This window comes from Chionomys nivalis, chromosome 8 (genome assembly GCF_950005125.1).
Source record: "Chionomys nivalis chromosome 8, mChiNiv1.1, whole genome shotgun sequence".
NCBI lineage: Eukaryota > Metazoa > Chordata > Mammalia > Rodentia > Cricetidae > Chionomys > Chionomys nivalis.
Window position 1 is genome coordinate 18,846,916 of NC_080093.1, and position 19,982 is coordinate 18,866,897.

General features: G+C 41.8%; 1 protein-coding gene across 2 annotated transcripts in view; it reads left to right on the plus strand.

Annotated features, from left to right (window-relative positions):
• Positions 1-19,572, plus strand: part of Arhgap19 (Rho GTPase activating protein 19) — a 41,586-nt gene extending 22,014 nt beyond the window's left edge. Inside the window, exons 5-12 of one of the 2 annotated variants that reach the window (XM_057778060.1) lie at positions 2,458-2,684; positions 4,348-4,434; positions 5,372-5,437; positions 8,170-8,361; positions 9,529-9,627; positions 13,429-13,539; positions 14,346-14,424; positions 16,455-19,572. In XM_057778060.1, the coding sequence (XP_057634043.1) occupies positions 2,458-2,684; positions 4,348-4,434; positions 5,372-5,437; positions 8,170-8,361; positions 9,529-9,627; positions 13,429-13,539; positions 14,346-14,424; positions 16,455-16,465 (872 nt within the window). In that variant the 3' untranslated portion in view covers positions 16,466-19,572. The remainder of the gene's footprint in view (positions 1-2,457; positions 2,685-4,347; positions 4,435-5,371; positions 5,438-8,169; positions 8,362-9,528; positions 9,628-13,428; positions 13,540-14,345; positions 14,425-16,454) is intronic. The other variant, XM_057778061.1, reaches the window with a different exon arrangement.
• Positions 19,573-19,982: the final 410 nt, after the last annotated feature.

A 19,982-nucleotide genomic window follows, 5' to 3' on the forward strand; every position in this document is an offset into this window, starting at 1 on the left:
TTAAATGTTTTTGATAAATTTCCTATTGATTTTCGTATCTCAGATGTAGTCCACCATAGTACTTAGAACATTTTAATTGCTCAGTAAAAGTGTGCCTTCCCATGGGGTTGGGTGTGTCACTGGGTTTATACCTTTCAGATGGTTGCTGGTTCTGTACTTTTGCCTTGGTTTGGAGGTTTTTCAGGTATTTCCATGCTTAAATTGAGGTCACCTCTGCCTTTGCAAGCTCTTCTTTTAAAAGCATTATTATTAGCCGGGCGGTGGTGGCGCACGCCTTTAATCCCAGCACTCGGGAGGCAGAGGCAGGTGAATCTCTGTGAGTTCGAGACCAGCCTGGTCTACAAGAGCTAGTTCCAGGACAGGCTCCAAAACCACAGAGAAACCCTGTCTCGAAAAACCAAAAAAAAAGAAAAAAAAAAAAAAAAAAAAAGCATTATTATTTGCTTATGGAGTAGGCGGTCTACCCTCATGATCAATATGGAAAAGCTTCTTTCTCACCCTGTTTCCTAGCACCAGTTCCTTCCAGAGGCAACCAGTGCTGTGATGTCTAATGTAGTCTTCCAGAAGTGTTTTGTGCACTATGTATATATGTTCTTTTCTTCCTCTGTTTATGTAAAGGCAGAATGTTATACACGTTATTCTGTGCTTTTTCACTTACTGTATCTTGGAGACTGTTCTATTCTTAGCTCATAGTTTTTTCTTTCTTTGTGTCTATGTGGTAGAGAATTCATTCTTAAATTGCACAGCTATTATGCCACAGTAGGCTCTAAGTGCACACAGTATCAAAATCCATGTGTAGTTTTCCACCCATGGCATTTCTTCTCTCACTTCCCACCCCTTTCCTCCACCCTTCACCTTCTCTGCCTCCGTCTCTCTTTCCTTTTCTTTCTCTCTTTCTCACTACCCCCCTCTGTGAGATAAGTGCTCTTAACCTCTGAACTCTCTCCAGCCCTTCAGCTGAGACTTTAAAAGTCACGTTCACTGGTGATTTTGATAATACAAATGAGGATACATTACTAATATGCATGGAATTTTGCAGTTACATTTCAGAGGAATAAAGTTTTAGATCCTTAAAAAAGATTGGAAAGTATAAATGTTATGTTATGTGTTTGTTTTATTTGCCTTTCTTTTGCGCTCTTCATTTGGTCCATTATCTGGCATCCTCCACTGTGCTGCCCAGTGACTCACTGCTCTTAAGAACATATGAAGGTGTGGCACAGTTGGAGAGTCATCCTGTGCATGATTCCCTCTGGCTTATCCTTTAGCCACAACCTATCTGACTAGGGAAGAGAAGGGCTGACATTGTCAGAGGTGTGTGTGGGTGGACCTCTTGATTTTAATTCTGTTGGGTATTGCTGAGACATAGCTATAACTAACTTTTTGAGGCACTGCCCAAATGTTTCCCAAAGTGGTTACACTGGGGTTGGAGAGATAGCTCAGTGGTCAGTGGTTGAGTACTGGCTGTTCTTCCAGAGGACCCTGGTTCGATTCCCAGCATCTACTTGGTGGCTTACACCTATCTGTAACTCCAGTTCCAGGGGATTTGATGTGCTCTTCTGACCTCAGTGGGCAGTACACACACAAGGTGCATAGACATACATGCAGGCAAAAGACCCATACAGATTAAAAAAAGACCCAAAGTTATTACATTCTTTAATTCTCCTGCCTGCAGTAGAAGGTTTATTGCTCGTGTCCCAGTATTTGTTTTGTCAGTACTTTTGTTCAGAGCATCCTAGTAGATGTGAAGTGGTATCTTGTGGTTTTACTGATAGACGATTCAAACACGCTCAGGCTTACTGACCTCTTGTATGACATCTCCCTTCTTTCCTTTCTCTTCTTCCCCCTCCTTTCTTTATTTTTAAATTGACACAGCCTGCTACATTGCCTCAAACAATCCTTCTACCTCAGCCTCCCAAGTAGCTAGAACTATAGGTGTGTGTCACTGTGCCTGTCTTGTGTATGCTATTTTCTTGGAAGGGATGTCTATTCAGTTTGTTTTTTTTCTTTTGAGATAAGGTGTCATTATATGATTTAGGCTGTCTCTCAGCCTCTTGAGTGCTAGGCACATGAGTATACATCATCACATCTAACCTTCTACTTAAATCTTTCCCACATTTTAAAATTGGATTGTCTTTAGTTATTGAATTAGAGTGACTTTATTTTTTGTGTTTTGTGTTTTCTTTCTTGTGGTGCCAGGGCTCATGCTCTGCCTGCTAATATGTTCATAGTCACACAGGAAACACTTTGCAAAGCCCATTGCCTATTTTCTTTTCTTTTTATAGTATTGGTATTTGAATCTAGGACCTTCCTAAGGTATTAGCAGTTTTTAATTTCCTTTATGATTGATTCTTTTATTCCTTCTCTTTCTTTAGTGGAACTTAGTGGGAAATAATAATCAATAATATCATTGATTTTTCTTGCTGGTCATTCCTTCCTTTTCAATAATTTTTTTTCAAGATTTGATGCAGTTTGATGATAAAGGAAATAAGACCAACATACCCGACAAGGAGCGGCAGATTGAGGCCCTGCAGCTGCTTTTCCTCATCCTTCCTCCAGCCAATCGTAACTTGCTCAAGTTACTGCTTGATCTCCTGTATCAAACAGCGAAGAAGCAAGACAAGAATAAGATGTCTGCCTATAACCTTGCCCTTATGTTTGCACCTCATGTCCTGTGGCCCAAAAATGTTAGTATTGAGGGAAAGATCTTCAGGGCTTGGTTTTCTCAGACTGGGCCCCTCCTGTGGTTGTACGTTGGTGAGATTATCAAGGATCCAAGGTCCAGCCTTCATATTTATGATGTTAGAAGCTTAGGAGTCATCAAAGCTGAGGGGCCTGGTTCCTGTAACCTCACTGATAAGTCAGTCTCTAGTAATCCTGCATGACCACTTCTTTCTGGAATATTCTAGCTGCTAAAGAAGCTAGAATTATTTTTGACTAGACAGTGTGAATCCCATCTTAATAGGGATGCTCCTTGGCAAATCATTGATTTCTAACGATTGAAGGATTAATACAAATTAATTTCTAAAGGTATAGAATAAAGTAGTGTGATTGTGTGAGATAATATTCTGAGCTGACAGAGCAGTCTAACCTGTCCCAGCAGTTTTACTCCCATATATTCAGTTTTCTTTTATAAAGCTAAATGTGCTTCTTACTGGGGCCATGGCTTCATTGGTGGCTTACATTTTAAAGAAGGTTGTTAAACAAAGGTTTGCCCTGGACACATGAAGCTCAGGTTCCCTTACCTTCACAAAATAGGCTTTGATGGGAGATGAGATTATGAGTAGGTTACCTGGGTTGGAAACCACAACCCAGATAGATTTGTTACCTGTATCTTTGTCCTTTCTGTGTAAAGTGGGCATGGAGTAGCTGTTACCAGTTACCTCATAAGTTGTTAGAAAAACAATAGCAATAGATTGTTATAGTGACTGTTGGGAGGGTTTGAGAGTAAAAGAAATAAGGAGTCCAGGTGGTGGGGTGGTGGTGGTGGAGTGATGTGGCATATGTCTGTGATCCCAGCATGTGGGTGTCAGAGGTTAGCAGGTCTCCATGAGTTTGAGGCCAGTCTGGTCTACAAAGCAAGTTCCAGGACAGCCAGAGCTATTACACAGAGAAACCCTGTCTTGAAAAATCAAAGCCAACCAACAACCAAACAAACAAAAATAAGGAAAGGAAAGTTAAGAGAGAGATTATGTGTAACATTTTATCTTAGTAAGTAACAAGTAAAAATGAATGAACTGCTCTGAGCTAGGAAAAGCCGGGAGTGGGTTAATGAGGAGCAGATGCACCGACATTTATCCACATTAGGGATCTTGAGTCTCATTGTGAAGGCTTTTGAATTAGCTAACCAAGTTCTAGAGGCCAGGGCCTGAGGCTTATCATCAGAGCAAGTGCTACAACCTGGGTCTGACCCCTCCCAAACAACCAACCAACCGAGACAAAACCTCCAATGCTATGGAAAAGAAACAAGCTGTGGTTAGAAAAAGAAGCATGTGAGGTGCCTTGGGAAGAGCAAACAGATAAAATAACAAGGGTGAAGGCATGGCATATACAGATGTTGTAGAAAGATGTCAGCTCTAGAAGTGTTAGTAGTAGTTCTCTGGATCTCTGCTGAGCCAGTGTCCTTGACGGCTGGAACAGACTCGCCTTTCTTCTGGGTGTGGTTTGAATCCTAGATTAGATTTTCTGCCTAGGTTATCTGTGAGCAGAGTAGGAAATGGAGAAAACTTAAAGATTTTCTGATCACTTTAGGGACACATGTCTATGCTATTATGTCATTTCAAGTGACATGTCCTGGTGAACACTTCCCAGTTCTTAATGCCCTTTGTTTGGTCTCTTCCCACTGACTAGGTCACTGCAAATGACCTTCAGGAGAATATCACCAAGTTAAATACTGGGATGGCTTTTATGATCAAACACTCCCAGAAGCTTTTTAAGGTAGGTAAGGGATGGCATTTGGCTGGTAACAGGACAAGGAAGGCGGCAGAGTGGGATCCTGGATGAGATCGTAAAGCAGAATGGATAGTGGGGAGGGCTAGAAATAGGAGCCAAGTCTTCTCTGTCCTCTGGCTAGCTGGCTTTCTTCACTGAAGGAAGCACAAGCTGGTGGTTGCCTAGTCTTACCTTGCCTGCCTACCCAAGTTCTGTGGGTTTGACAGCGCCTTTCTTGTCACACTGTCTCTTTCAGCACAAGCAGGCGGTGTTTCTGAGGGATAAGTTTCTCAAGAACTTATGTCTTTTGTAGATTTCATGGGTTTAGTTCATTACACAAAAGCCACATGTACTAAACTTTGAAAGTAAAGTCCTCTACTTTGGTCTCCTGCTGAGCATCTGAGCTGCAATGTCTGAGTTTCCTAAAGGCTCCCTACTTCAGGGAGAGGATCCCAACTGTCCTCAAGATAAGATCTTTGCTCACGCTGACCCACTGCTGTTGCTAAGCATTCAGGAATGTTCGTTAGAGTGTACCTCTTTTTTTCCTTTTTTTTTTTTTAATTGATTTTTATTGAGCTCTACATTTTTCTCTGCTCCCCTCCCTGCCTCTCCCCTCCCCATTCAGCCCTTTCCTAAGGTCCCTATGCTCCCAATTTACTCAGAAGATCTTGTCTTTTTTTACTTCCCACGTAGATTAGATCTATGTAAGTCTCTCTTAGTGTCCTCATTGTTGTCTAAGTTCTCTGGGATTGTGATTTGTAGGCTGGTTTTCTTTACTTTATGTTTAAAAACCACCTATGAGTGAGTACAAGTGTTTGACTTTGCACAGTACTCTACCCATTAGATAATGTTATGATTCTTTTTCTGTTGCCTAAAGAATTGTAGTCATATTAATCACTGAGCCCTGTTTTTTTTTTTTTTTTTTTTTAAATGTTCTTCTCAGGCTCCTGCTTATATTCGGGAATGTGCCAGACTGTACTATCTGGGCTCCAGAACTCAAGTGTCAAAGGTAAGAACAGGAAACTGGTCTTCAAACAAGGGAAGGATTTTTTTTTTTTTTTTTTTTTTGGTTTTTTGAGACAGGGTTTCTCTGTGGCTTTGGAGCCTGTCCTGGAACTAGCTCTGTAGACCAGGCTGGTCTCGAACTCAAAAACAAAGCATAACATCATCATTAAATCAGTGCTTTTATGTTACAGTTCAAACTTACCTAATCATTTGTTTTAGCAGGGGCCAAGACTAAGAAGACAGTTGTGGAATTAAAATGCCCCTATGTATAATATACTTGCTTGCTTGCTTGCTTTCAGAGGTCATCACTAGTGGATGATATTCTCACATAAATGTCACAGCATAGATCATAGGTTAAAGTTTTCTGTAAAATCCATTGTATTTTTATAACCTATGATCTAAGCAACCTGTAAATATCAAGTACCTTATAGTAACAAAGGTCCAGTATTATGTAATTCATTCTTTTTTAAAATTTTAATTTAATTAAAATATTTTTTTTTATGTGTGTGTAAGTTTACCACTTGTGTGCAGTAGCTTATGAAATTCAGAAGGTGATGTTGGATCCTCTGGAACTTGAGTTACAAGTGGTTGTAAGCTGCCATATGTGTTGTTCTGGGAATCAAATCTGGGTGCTCGGGAAGAGTAGACAGTGTTTTAAACTGCTAAACCATCTCAGCAACTCTGATTTAAATTTATTTATTTGTTTGTTTGTTTATTTCTTTGTGTGTGTGTGTATGTGTGTGTGGTGGTGGTGGTGGTGGTAGGTCTTGGTTTAAGCCCAGGGTTTCTCAGTGTGGCCTTGGCTGTCTTAGGACTGGCTATGTAGAACAAACTGGCCTTGAACTCAAAGAGATCTCCTTGCCTCTAACTCCTAAGTGCTGAGATTAAAGGCATGTGTCATCATGCCCAGCTTTTAATTTTTACTTATGCGTATGGGTATGTGCATGGGTGCCAACAGAGGCCAGATATCCAGCCCATATCTAGTTCTATATAATTCATTGTTATTCAAGTTCATTGGTATGGTTAAACTGTCAAGTAGTTAAAAGATCTGAGTAGTTAAAAGATTTGTCACTGGAGAGGTGACACATGTGCGCGCACACACATGCACACACACACGCATACACACACACAATTTTTCTCACTCTCAATAAAAGGGAGAAAAAATGTATTCTAGATTGCTTTATGTTGCTGTGATAAACACTATGATCAAGGCATCTTAGGGGAGAAAAGGGTTTATTTCATCTTATATTTCCAGGTCACAATCCATCATTGACAGAAGTCAGGCCAGTAGCTTAAACAGAAACCTGAAGTGGAACCCATGGATGAATGCTGCTTCCTGCCTAGCTAGCTTTCTTGGATAGTCTAGGCTCACCTGCCTAGAGATGCTGCCCCCTATAGTGGAGCTGGGCCTTCCCATATCAGTTATCAATTAGGATATGGCCACAGGCCAGTCTGATTAAGGAAATTGCTCAGTGGAGGTTTCCTCTTCCTAGGTGACTGTTGGTTGTGTCAAGTTGACAATGAAAGTTAGCCAGCAACATTTGAGAACAAATGAGCTTAGAGAAATATATTATGCTTATGACAGAAAGTTATGTAAGAGTATTGAGCTGTAGCAGTGAGAAGCTGAGAAAGGCCTGCCAGTACCTGATTGACTTGTATTTAGCCTGTGTTAGAGACTTGGAGACTGTGTTTTATGCTGTGTTTTCTACTCCTGATTCTCTCATCCAGCAAATATTTGGTGTGACTAAGAAACAGCATTTTTTGCCTTAAGAAAAAGATTTATTTATTTTATGGGCATTGATATTTTGCCAGTATGCATGTCTGTGTCAAGGTGTCAGATCCCCTGGAACTGGAGTTGCACACAGTTGTGAGTTGCCATGTGGGTGCTGGGAATTGAACCGGGGTCCTCTGAAAGAGCAGTCAGTACTCTTTTTTTTTTTTTTAAATATTTATTTATTTATTTATTTATTTATTATGTATACAATATTCTGTCTGTGTGTATGCCCGAAGGCCAGAAGAGGGCGCCAGACCTCTTTACAGATGGTTGTGAGCCACCATGTGGTTGCTGGGAATTGAACTCAGGACCTTTGGAAGAGCAGGCAATGCTCTTAACCACTGAGCCATCTCTCCAGCCCGAGCAGTCCGTATTCTTAACCTCTGAGCCATCTCTCCAGCCTCAGGAACATTTTAAAAACTAGTTTAACTAGAGTGTTGTTTTCCTTGGAGAACTGTAGCTTTTATTCTTTTACTACTTCCATGTAGTTTGTATGGAAAAGAGTTTGAGCAAAGGCACAGTAGCCATGGGCTCTAGGGTAGGTTTATCACTTAAATGTCTAGATGAAGTTAACTTTCACCTTAGGTTTTTGTTTGTTTGTTTGTATATTGTTACTGTTCTGTCTGCTGGGACTAATACTTTAGAGTTTACCTATTGGATAGCAACAAGGATTACTTGAGATTAAAAGGTGTTTTGAAAACTGAAATCAAACAGCTATAATTCTCTATGGCAATATTCTAAATGCACGTTGATTTTCTGGGCAGATAATGGAAGTAGATTATTCAGAGGCCTTTATTAATCGTTTTTCCTTTATCTGGTAATTGTTTTAGGATTTTCCTTGTTCCTGGATATAGTAGCATGTCATGTTTCCATTTCCACTTCTTTTGATCAAGGTTATTGTAAGAACCCAAAACAAAGCCAGTAGGATGTATTAATTTGTTTTTTTATAAATTTTTCTGTAGGATGATCTTGATTTGACAACCTCATGTCATGCCATGTCCTTCCAGCTGTCAAGATCTCAGAAACGGAATAGGGTAGATTCTTGTTCTCAGCAGGAGGAGACCCAGCAACATACAGAAGAGGCTCTGAAAGAACTCTTTCAACATGTTCATAACATGCCAGATTCAACAAAGAAGAAACAACTTATTCGACAGGTGCCTGGATGCAGGGAAATTGGGTGGGCTCTAGGAGTCACCAGAGAGCACAGCTAAGAATCTCACTGAGGTTTCACTCTCATGTGGAGCAAGCTGTGGTTCAGCTAAAATAGCTGAAATAGCAGGCTTGTCCATGGAATCACAGTGTACTCCTGTCCTGGAGGGAGGTGTGGAAGTACTTGACTTTCTGCAGCTAGCTGTGCTTAGAATATCTGTAATTTTGGTATGTACCAAATTTGCTTGGAGAGAACCAGCAGTTCCAATGGTCCAGAATTTAAATGTTTTGTGTTTTCTAAGTAAATAATTTCTGAATTTCAATTTTCAGGTTTGTAAAAACAGCAGTAGTAGCTAACATGCGTGTGTTACACTTGTAAAAGTGGAGAAGATGTGCATAATGGCATGTGCGTGCGCGCGCGCGCACACACACACACACACAAACACACACCCCAAATACTGAATGAGAGCTTTGGCTAAAGACTATACACTAACTTGACTCTTCCCCTTTTCTTCTGGAGATGCCTCTACACCAAGAGCTGACAGCATTGGAAGTCTGCATTCAGTCTTTTTCCCTTCACAGCAGCGCTAGCAGACAAGTGTGAACTCAAGTTAGAGAGCTTTAATACCTTTGGAACATTCTTAGGAATGTAGCTCATTGGTAGAGTGCTTGCTCTGCATTCACGAGGTCCTGGGATGGGTCCCTGACACCTCATAAACTGGGTATAGCCTTCTAGTTTTATAATGTTGTGACTTGGAAGATGGAGGTAGGAAGATTAGGAGTTGAAGGTTATTCTTGGCCATATAGAAAGTTGAGGCCACCTTTGCTACATGAGATTCTATCCTAAAGCTAAATCCTGACATACAGTTTGTTAAACTGAGAACTGTCATGGATTGTGCTAATAACTTTCTATTTCCAAGGTAATTGATGCAGAATAATTCTGATTTACTGTCAGATCTTAGACCAGTTTATAAATCTTCTGGATCTTGGTTTCCTATCTGTAAACAGAGATAGTGAATGTCACTTCTTCTTTTGTGATTGCTTATCAAACTGCTTTCTCCATCTACACAGACTCTTTGGCTCTGGGTTTCTACATTCAGCTGTTACTTGCCCTAGACTGTCATTTCTTGAAGGGACAATATTAATAAAATGTACTGTGTATTTTCTTGTAGTTCCATAAGCAGTCTTTGACTCAAACACCAGGGCGAGAGCCTTCTACTCCCAGAGTCCAGAAGAGAGCCCGTTCACGCTCCTTTAGTGGACTTATTAAGGTGAGCCTGCTGTGCTACTGCTATCCACATTGATTCTCAGGAAATTTATGTCTTATTTTCTTGTGCACAAAGTGCTTAATTCTATTCCTTGGAGTTCTATAAATGGTTAATTGGTGAGGGGACAGAGTTTGGGAAGGTTTTTTCCAAAGCATTTTACTGTGTCACCAATGAAAGGAATTCTGCAGGAACTCTGTAGAGAAAGCAGCAACAGCCTGCTCTTCCTCCCTGTGTCGAAGGATGGGAATCTGGCTTCCTGCTTCACACTTCACACCCCGCCCACCCCCCATAGGGGTTCTCTGTGTCACAGCCCTGGCCATCCTGGAATCCCTCTGTAGACCAGGCTGTCCTTGCTCCTGCCTCTACCTCGGGAGTGCTGGGATTAAAGGTGTGTGCCACCACCACTGCTCAGCCACACTATACACTTCTTCATGCAGTTTGCTGCATGTGTAGGGAAGTGAGCAAGCTGAGGACTAAGGAAATTGTTGGACAAATGGATTTTCTAATACCTCAGTGGATTTTGATATCTTTAATTTTGGTGAAATTAATGATTTCATTGCTGTTTTAGTCTCTTTCCATGTGTCAGAATTATTAGAAATCTTGTTTTTAGAACAAATAGAAAATATATTTCTGTGTTGTTTGCTGCTGTCCCCCTGTGCAGACGACTGAACATGAGTGCAGTTAGTGAATGTTGCCATCAGGTGGCAGTAGGTGATTTGGTCACAGAGCTCTATTTCCATGCCTAACTAAAGCTGCTAATCCAGAGGGACTAGCTCTATTCTTACTTCTACTTTTCTTGAAAAAATTGTTTTAACATTGTTAAAGTATATAATTCTACAAATATCAAGGAGCCTTTTGACTAAAACTTAACATTTTTTTCTCTAACAAATGTGTGCTTTTTAATTTTCTCCCCTTTTTGCTGGTCCTTAGCAGTTGCAATTTCATTTAGCCCTCCTTTTGATCCTTTTTATATTTTGCAGAGGTCTAGAATCCATTCTCCATCCTCAGGAATGGGCCAGTGGCCTGTGGGACGTGACACTTGCTGCTGGCCAGTTTCCTTTGCTTTCCGCAATGGAGTGAGAGGCAGCTTGTGGGACAGGAGACAGCGTTTGCATGTCACCTCTCTGCTCAGGAGATAATATCCAGAAAATAGAAGGAACTTGTATAGCTCAGGATTGCTGAAAATCTAAGCTCATTATAAAACAGGCAAATAACCTGAATAGACATTTCTCTCAAGACACAGACATGACCAAGGAAGACAGGAGAAGCTGCTCATCTTCATAATCATTAAGGGCATGTAAAGCAAACCCACAGTGCTGTTCACTTCACACCCTGGATGACTGCTGCCCTAAACAGAAAGTCAAAAATGTTGATGAGGATGTAGGGAAATAAAAACCCTGTACACTACTGCTAGGAATATAAAGCGGCAAAGCTGTTGGGGGAAACAGTACGACGGTCTCGGGAAATCAACAGCAGAATTACTTCTTGATCCAGCAATTTCAAATCTGTGTATATACCAATGAATTGAAAGCAGGGTCTGGGGAGTTATCTGTATGCCAGTGTTTGCGGAAGCATCATTTACAGTGGCCACAAGTGGAAGCAGGCTCACTGTCCATTGAAGGACTGAAGATGCAAAGTGTAGAGAGAGTGGAAGGTTGTTTATCCGTAGACTGGAAGGAGAGTCTGACGCACTCCTCACAGTGGTGGGCCCCGAATTACATAAGCCAGTCACTAAAGGCCGAATGCTGTACAGTTCTGCTTATTTGAGGTACTAAAGTGGTCAAAGTCATGGAGACAGGAAATGATTTGTGACTACCTGTGGCCAGAGGTAAAGAGGGAATGAGGCGTTATCTTTTGTCTAGGAGGAATAGTGTGCGAGTGGGTGAGCTGGCTGTGTTTTATGGCACTGTGACTGTAGTAATGCCACTGAAATGGGTAAGGTCGTAAACTTGATTGTAGTTCTTTTTGAGACAGAGTGTTGGTAGTTATTGCTTGAAATGTAGGTGTTGTTATTGGCTATTGCTTACCTCTTTACTAAGGGAGTACTTGAACTTCATAAGTTATTAAGATAAAACACTTTAGAACATTATTTTTTCTTTTTCTTTTTTTGGTGGCGTTATCAGCTGGATTCAGGGCCTCATACATGTGAGGAAGCTCTCTGTCATTGAACTACATTCCAAGCCCAGAACAACAGCTTTAAACACAGATGTTATACTAGCAAATTTTATAAAACAGAGGGGCAAGGTGTTTTCATTATAAATGAAGAGACTCAGTAGTTGCTCAGTAGCTCTGCAGTGAAGTTTATCTTCTAACCAGAGAGGTGACGTGCAAACGCTGTCTCCTGTCCCACAAGCTGCCTCTCACTCCATTGCGGAAAGCAAAGGAAACTGGCCAGCAGCAAGTGTCACGTCCCACAGGCCACTGGCCCATTCCTGAGGATGGAGAATGGATTCTAGAACTCTATACATTTTTATTTGTGAGTGATATTGGGGTGTTGCACATGGTAGATCCAACTCAGAGTGCCCTTTTGAAAATTCCCTGGAAGCTTTATAGCTAGTCTGTGGATCCTGGCATTCCCAGTTCAGCATCCTCAGGTGATTCCTTCCCTCTGAAGGCCTTATTTTTCTAGTGTGTGTGTGTGTGTATGTGTGCACGTGCGTGCACATACACACATGCACTTTAGCTATTTAGTTTCTTTTAAAAAGTAGATATTTAATATTTAATAATATTTTAAAAATTAAAACTTCGGAGGCTAGAGAGATGGCTCAGCAGATAAGAGAACTGCTGCACTTCCAGAGGACCAGAGCTCAGTTCCCAGCACCCACCTTGGGCAGTTTTCCACCGCCCACAATGCCAGCTTCAGGGCATCTGATGTTGCTGCCCTCTGCAGGCTGAGAGCTCACGTGTGTGTGCATGCATACACACCAATAAAAATAAAACAAAGTCTAAAAAAATTAAGACTTGTAGAAATTTGCTTTTCTTCTAGTTTTACAGAGGTGTGTCTGGTAGTGGGTTCTGCATTAGCCTTATTTTGGAAGAAGGTTTTCCTCTGGGGTATGTCATGTAAATAACCGATCACATCAGACTATTCTGAACCCCGCTGTTGATAGTTATAATGCTTTAGTGTTTTAGTTCTGTTTAGTATTTTTTTTCCTTTGGTGCTTTAGTTTTGATGATATTCTTGTTTTGAAATTTAGATTTCTTCTTCAGGCAAGAAGGGGGAATTCTCTAAGATAGAGTTGTTACCATGAGCTGCTGCAGCAGGTCACATCAGCTTCCAGGCTGCTCATAACACCTTATATTCTTACTGTGGGTCAGTGGTCATGTGACCTTCCCCCTCCCCCTGAGAAGGCCTGGGGCTTTTTATGGCTGTATTAGAAACTCTTAGATAATTTCTGGACATTTACTAGTCATGTGTGAGGAAGGACAGAGAAGCAGAATCCTAGAGGACCCAGTCTGTGGTTCCCTTAGTGGGGAGAGGAAGGGACCCTTAACAGCTGCCAGAGAGAACACATTTTCCACAAGCCCCACACCTCCAAAAAAGCTCAACCCTCAAGAGTGACTGGTAGTTCTTTCAAGCTCACAGGTATATTGCTCTTAGCTAATATTAGGTAGGTTAAATCACCCAGAGAAACAGTTCTTATTGTTTGCTATATGTCTTCCATTCCTTTGTATGACATGTCCTGGGTCTGTACTGAAGTTATCAGGATTTTTTTTAAATTGAGGAAGTTGTAGTTTTGAAGATCATTACAGCTACAAAAGAGTAAATGCTCATGAACAAAATATTTTCTGTTTCCAAATCAGCGCAAAGTCCTGGGCAATCAGATGATGTCGGAAAAGAAAAACAAGTCTCCTACTCCGGAGGCTGTGGCCATGGGTGAACTGAAGAGAGTCAGCAAAGAAAATATGAGCTTGGTAAGAACACATTCTTTCCCTGTCCTTTTGTGGAAAGGAGGAGGCTAGCAGGCTGGCGCTTGTTCTATTATGAGTCTCTGGCTCAGTCAGTGGTGTTTAGGGCCTTTTCTGTTGGTTTTCACCAAATTATTCGATATGTTTTTTTTGTGTGTGTGTGTTTTTCTTTTTTTTCTTTTTTCTCCTTCCTTTCTTCCTTCCTTCCTTCCTTTTTTTTTTTTTGAGACAAGGTTTCTCTGTAGCTTTGTGCCTGTCCTGGAACTAGCTCTTGTAGACCAGGTTGACCTCGAACTCACAGATATCCGCCTGCTGGGATTAAAGGTGTGTGCCACCACTGCCCAGCCATTTGATATGTTTTGAGTTCAAGAAAGATATAGCATGTGTATTATTAATGTGTGTTTTGATGCTATGATAAACACTGACCAAAACTCAGGAAACAAAGGGTTTATTTATGTAGCTTACAGCATACAGTCCATGATGGAGGGACGTCATTGCAGGAATGCAAGAGGCCATGGAGGAACACTGCACACTGGCTTGTTCCCATGGCTCTCTAAGCTTCTCTCTCTCTCTCTCTCTCTCTCTCTCTCTCTCTCTCTTCTTTTTTTTTGTAGAACCTAGGACTATCTGCTCAGGGAGACATCCCCACAGTGCCTGTAACCTTCTACATCAATCATTAATCAAGAAAATGCGCCTAGGCTATTTCATTAAGCTAAGAATAGCCAGTTAAGATTAGCGAGGTATACTTACGTCTCTGTAAAGAGGCACTGATATTTGATCATTTAAGCCACTGTACAGTTTTCTCATTACAGTTCTTTTCTGGCTCTCCAACTGTCACAATGACACCAACGAGATTGAAATGGTCTGAGGGGAAGAAAGAGGGGAGAAAAGGTAATTGTCGTGGTTGTCCTCTGCTCTTACTGAAAGCATTCTTGTCTGTTTTCTGTCAGCAGCGTTTCTTGTTTGAAATGGCCAAGGTGCTGTAACTGTAGTCAGAGGGAATTTGGATGGTTATTCTACTTAGCACTGCTCTTAGGTACTGAGGGACTGTTTCAAATACAGACCTACTGGACAGACAGGACCCACACATCAATATGTGTTAAACCGGGTGGGATTTACAATACAGTACAAATGCTGTGTGAGGCTGAGAACGGCCATGCTGAGAGTCCGCTCAAGTCACCTTGCTCTTACGTGCAGACTTTAGACCTGGTCACCAAAGTTTTTCTTTTCTTTCTTTCTTCAAGACAGGGTTTCCTTGTATTTCCTTGGCTGTCCTGGAACTCACTCTGTAGACCAGGCTGGCCTTGAACTCAGAGATCCATCTGCCTCTGCCTCCCAAGTGCTGGGATTAAAGGTGTGCGCCACCACCGCCCAGCTTTTCTTCCTTTTCTGAGACATGATTTCTTTCTTTCTTTTTTTAAAAATTTTATTGATTTTTATTGTGCTCTACATTTTTCTCTGCTCCCCTCCCTGGTTTTCCTCTCCCCTTCAACCCTCTCCCAAGGTCCCTATGCTCCCAATTTACTCAGGAGACCTGAGACATGATTTCTTTTAGGTTTTTCAGGTTGGTCTTAAGCTTATGATCTTCTTCTGCCCTCTGAGTAGCTGGGATTTTAGGCATTATATAGGATTGTATAGCACCACATCTGGCTTGTTTTTGGCTATTGAATTAAGTTCTTCACTCTTCTCTCTTGCATTTTGCATCTTTAGCTCCTTGATCTGCTTTCACAGCTCATTCCCAAAAAGCATCTTTAGGTCTGAACTCTCTAGTCTCCTCACTTGTAATTCAGGGCCTGTCTGCCATGTATCTCTCTTATAGGACAATGGATACAATCCTAGCTGTTCTTGATACTGATGCTGAAATCACCTCCAGAAGAAGATAGTGCAGTATCTTCTGTTTAGCAAAGGACTTCTTATTCTGGCCACTGTTGACACTTTGGGTCATAATTCCTTGTGTGGAGCTGCCTTGTGCATTGGTGCTATCTAGCAGCTTTGATTCAGCAGATGATCTGGCATCTGCCCTCAGTTATAACTGGAAATTCCTCCAGTCATTACCAGTGTCCCTTCGGGATATGGGGGCAAAATTATCCCAGATGAAAACACAGGATAGAGCCCCACTCTTCAAGGGGCATTATTTTTTGTAGTCAAATCTTTCTAATTCTTTAAAGACCAGCTGAACCTTCCCTCCCTGTCCTCTTTGAGGCCTTGTCTAGCTAACTGAGCCATTGAACACTTATCAGCACTTCTAAAGTATGGACACTGACTATGATTTATGGTATTTACTTCATCTGTATTGTCATCTCTGCATCTGGCCTGAGGAGGCAAGGGTCAGACTTAAGTACCTGCCTAGAATATCTGTGCCCTGGGTTCAGCCCTAGTCCTGCGAACACATGTGCAAGCACACCCGACTGCCCTCAGTCCTTTTGCTCTTCTCTTTGTCTCAGTAGTGTCAGTGGCTTGCTGCTCTTGGTTTTAGTAAACGTTCTCTGGTGAGCAGGGCCGTGCTGGTAATAACACAAGCTCCATGTTCACTTCGACTTGGGTCAGCTCTCCATGTTAGTGCTTGATAGCTTTCTATCCTGGGACAGGTTAGCTTCTGTGGGTTGCAGGTTCTGCATCTGTGAACAGGCAGCTGTTAGGACAGACGAGATAATGTACACAGGAACTGGGGGCAACAGCCGTCATCATACGTGCCCCTACTGAGTGATGACTGCTGCTGTCACTAAGAAGACGTAACAAACTGGGATTAGACCAAGCAGACTCGATGATGTTTACTTGGTGGAAGGTCACATTCTCACATATTTAATCCTAAATGTAGAGAAAATTCTAAGTGTAGATTCTGTAGCTTTTAAATGGGGTATTTTTTTTTTAAATGAACGTTTTAATTAATGTCTAATCCTCTTATTTCTGTTTTAACCTAGGATTCCTCTGAAGGGTCAGCTAGAGTTCCCCTGTTGTCCACAGTGAAGTTCTCTTCAGTGGGACAGGTGTTACTTTTGTTCCCAGTGAAGCTTGCAGCTTGCTCCCTGCATTTCAAATTGTGAAAGCCAATCAAACCATGACCGACTGATACCTCTAACCCACTCACTGGATGTCTTTGAAGCTGTGCCTCTGAGAGAATGCTCTGTTCTCTGTGTTTGTTTTTAATATGAGGAAGCCACTCGACACCTGCCAGCTTACACAGTGCAGTAGGTGGGCAGCTATGTTTAATCAGTGTGCTCGGGTCGGTTCTGTTTCTTCTTCTTAAGAAAAGGAAATTTTATGTTTAATAGCTAGTAATATGTTTTAAAAGCACTGTCAGTCTTAGTGGACTGTTATATATTAACTGTATTTGGGACTTTTTTCTGTGTTGTTAGTAGTGAGGAAGTGACTGTTTATATACTTGTTTTAAAAGCCATTGTTTAGATTCACAACCTACATGGATTTTAAGTTAAATGCCTTTGACCCCTTTTCATTTTGAGCTTGAGAAATCTCTGTATCTTATTATGTTCAAAGAATTTACAGCTTTCCTAGACATTCTATTATTTCTTATGTCTAATTTAGGGGATTTGACCTGGCAATGAAAAAGAATTCAGTACAGTATATTTTAACAGATTTCAGCTACTGTCTTCACCTCAGTGATCTGAGAATGGTTGTGTGGTTGTTAACTTGCTTTCTGCATTAGTATCCTCTCACCTGAACATCTCTGGTTCCACTGACACCTCTGTGGCAGACTCCTGGGCTTGAGAAGAGCCACGAACTGATCCATAGAGCTTGCTGCAATCTGCATGTGGTAGAGACTCTGAAGTCATGCCATGAGGGACTGGTTGGCCTTGGTAGGATCCTGTCACACATTCCTAGGTATCAAATATGCCACTCAACTATCTCCTGAGAGCAGCTTGGAACCAGGAAAGACATACATAGCAGTCTCTGCAGGGCCCATATGGAATAGAAGAGTCCCCACAGGAGCAGTTGTGGTGTTCCCCCAGTCATCTAGAACAGTTGCTCTCTGCCCCTCTGTCAGGATGGGCACAGGAGCCACTGCCCAGTGAGCATCAGGTGGCAGGTGAGGATGTTGAGGTACAGGCTGACTGCAGAACTGTGCAACCATCCTCACCCCACTGTGGGGATCCAGGTACACAGCAAAATACGGTTTGCCAACTTAGTGATAGACAATTGAAAATGCTGTGTTACTGTTGAAATGAGAGCCACCTTCAGGGTAGCAGAGGCCGACTTTGTGTCTGTCTGTCAGCCTCTTCCATCCTATTCTGTTTATTCTGTTGCTGTAGTAGCAATGGTAAAGGGAAATGTGGTAATTGGCTTTCCTGCTGGATAGTTTGGGGACAGTGGAGGTGTTTAAGTTTCTTTCTCGAAAAGAGTTTAGGTCATCCTTAAAGATTTCATTAACAAGTTCATTTGTCTAGGTTTCTGTTTGACTCTTTTTATTGTTACTAAGAAAAGGTTTATTTCTTTTTAAATAAATTTCTTGTGTTAGGTATATAGTGAGGTCAAACAGAAATCCTTTTGTATTACCGAATCAAAGAAGCTCTTCCCAGCATGAAGCTTCCTTTAAGTGTGTTCCACCGTGCTGTACTGTGGCACTGCGTGGAGAGCCGAGCAGTGCCTTGGTGCCTGCAGGAGTTTGGCTCTGTTAGAGAGCGAGCAGGACCAAGGAGTCGAGTGTGAGTGATTGGGGTGGTCTGGGTGAGGTGGTGAGAGAGTTTACCCCATGCACATGCTTTTCAATTGCTGGCCTCTTGGGCAGCTACCATGTGTATTTGGGAATGTGTATTTTATTTATTTATTGGCTTAGTTATTCTCTTGCTTTAAGGGTATTATAGGTCATTTTTTTTCTTTTGAAGCTGTGATCCAGTGCAGAATAAACTTGAGGAACAGCATAGCCTCCTGTGTGTCTTGTACTATGTGGCTGTTCTAATCCTGTGGTGTCTTCTGGGAACCTCAGACAAAAGCTCCATCATTGCTCCATAAGATTGCTGTTGCCCTTCTGACGGGGCATACACTTGCTGTTTTTGAGCCAGAATTTAACTAAGGTTTTTAACATATGTCTTTTTTTGTTGTTGTTGTTGTTTGTTTGTTTTTTTTTGTTTTGTTTTGTTTTGTTTTTAGGCAGGGTTTCTCTGTGTAGCCTTGACTGTCCTGGAACTCCTCTCTAGACCAGGCTGGCCTTGACCTCAGAGTTCTCCTGCCTCTGCTGGGATTAAAGAAAGGCACATGCCACTACTGCCCAGCTAACCTGTGTCTTAAAAGATGTTTGTTGTGTTTATTTTTTATTGTTGGAGCAATCTCTTTGGAAGTACTTTTCCTTTCTTTCTGGGGTTAATTTTACCACAGGCTTTGTTGTTGTGTCAACATAGGCTAGTATATTTGACAGAGGGCCGCAAGAATGAAGAGATAGATCATGTTGGATTTGGATCTGCACTGGGTGAATGAGTGGAGGCTGGGTCTTTTACCTAATCTTTCACAGAAGTGTATTTTCTCACTGAGATCAGTAATCAGGTTTGAACCTCCCCTTCCCCAACTCATACCCACTGTGAAGGAAACGAGAATTGGGAGACATTGGTTGTACCAAGCTCCAGAACATTTTAGAGGCATGACTGATGAGTTCTGAGGGAAGCCACAGTTGACTCTCCACACAGAACTTGCTTCACTTGGAAGGTCCTCCTAGAGCAGTCAGGATTGCTAAAGAAGCACCCATGGCAGACTCATTGTCAAAAGCAGGCTTTACTAACAGCTAATGCTGAGAGCAGTGTGCAGTTGATGGAGGTGAGCTAATAAGGAGATGGAGGATAAATAGCCTGAGTGCTTGTGTCACCATGGAAACTGGAGTACATGAGGCCATAGCCCAAGCTAAAGAGCCTCTGACATGCGTGGACCAGTGGGCTGTAGAGAAGGAATTCTCTCACCCAGGGCCTTTCAGCAAGGCTTGCCTGTGCTTGCCATGCGCTCGCTCACTCGACCCCCAAAAGGTTTCTTAAGAGAAGGTTGCACCTGTTTGTTACTTTTTGTTATTTTGCATATATATATGTAATTATAAAGAAACAGCCAGATATATTGTTTTTATATTCATGTAATATTCTGAAATTAAATTTCTGTTTCCTATCTGTGCGTTCTGACTGGTCTCTTGACTGACATTACTTTGAAGAGAGGTGGCTTCTTATTCTAAGGGACATGAAACCTCTGCAAAGTGCTCTTCTTTGGTGTGTTTCCCGGGGTGGGGGAGGGTTCAGGAGGAGTGGGTCCTTAGTGATGGAGATTTGACTAGATGAGGTGGCACACACCTCTAATCCTGGTATTTGGGAGGCAGAGGCAAGAGATTGTGCGTTGAGGCCAGTCTGGATTACATAAGCAAGGTCATTTAAACACAAAATAAAGCTGAGGCCAGGCATGGTGGCACCCACCTTTAATCCCAGCACTTGGGAAGCAGAGGCAGGTGGATCTATGTGAATCTG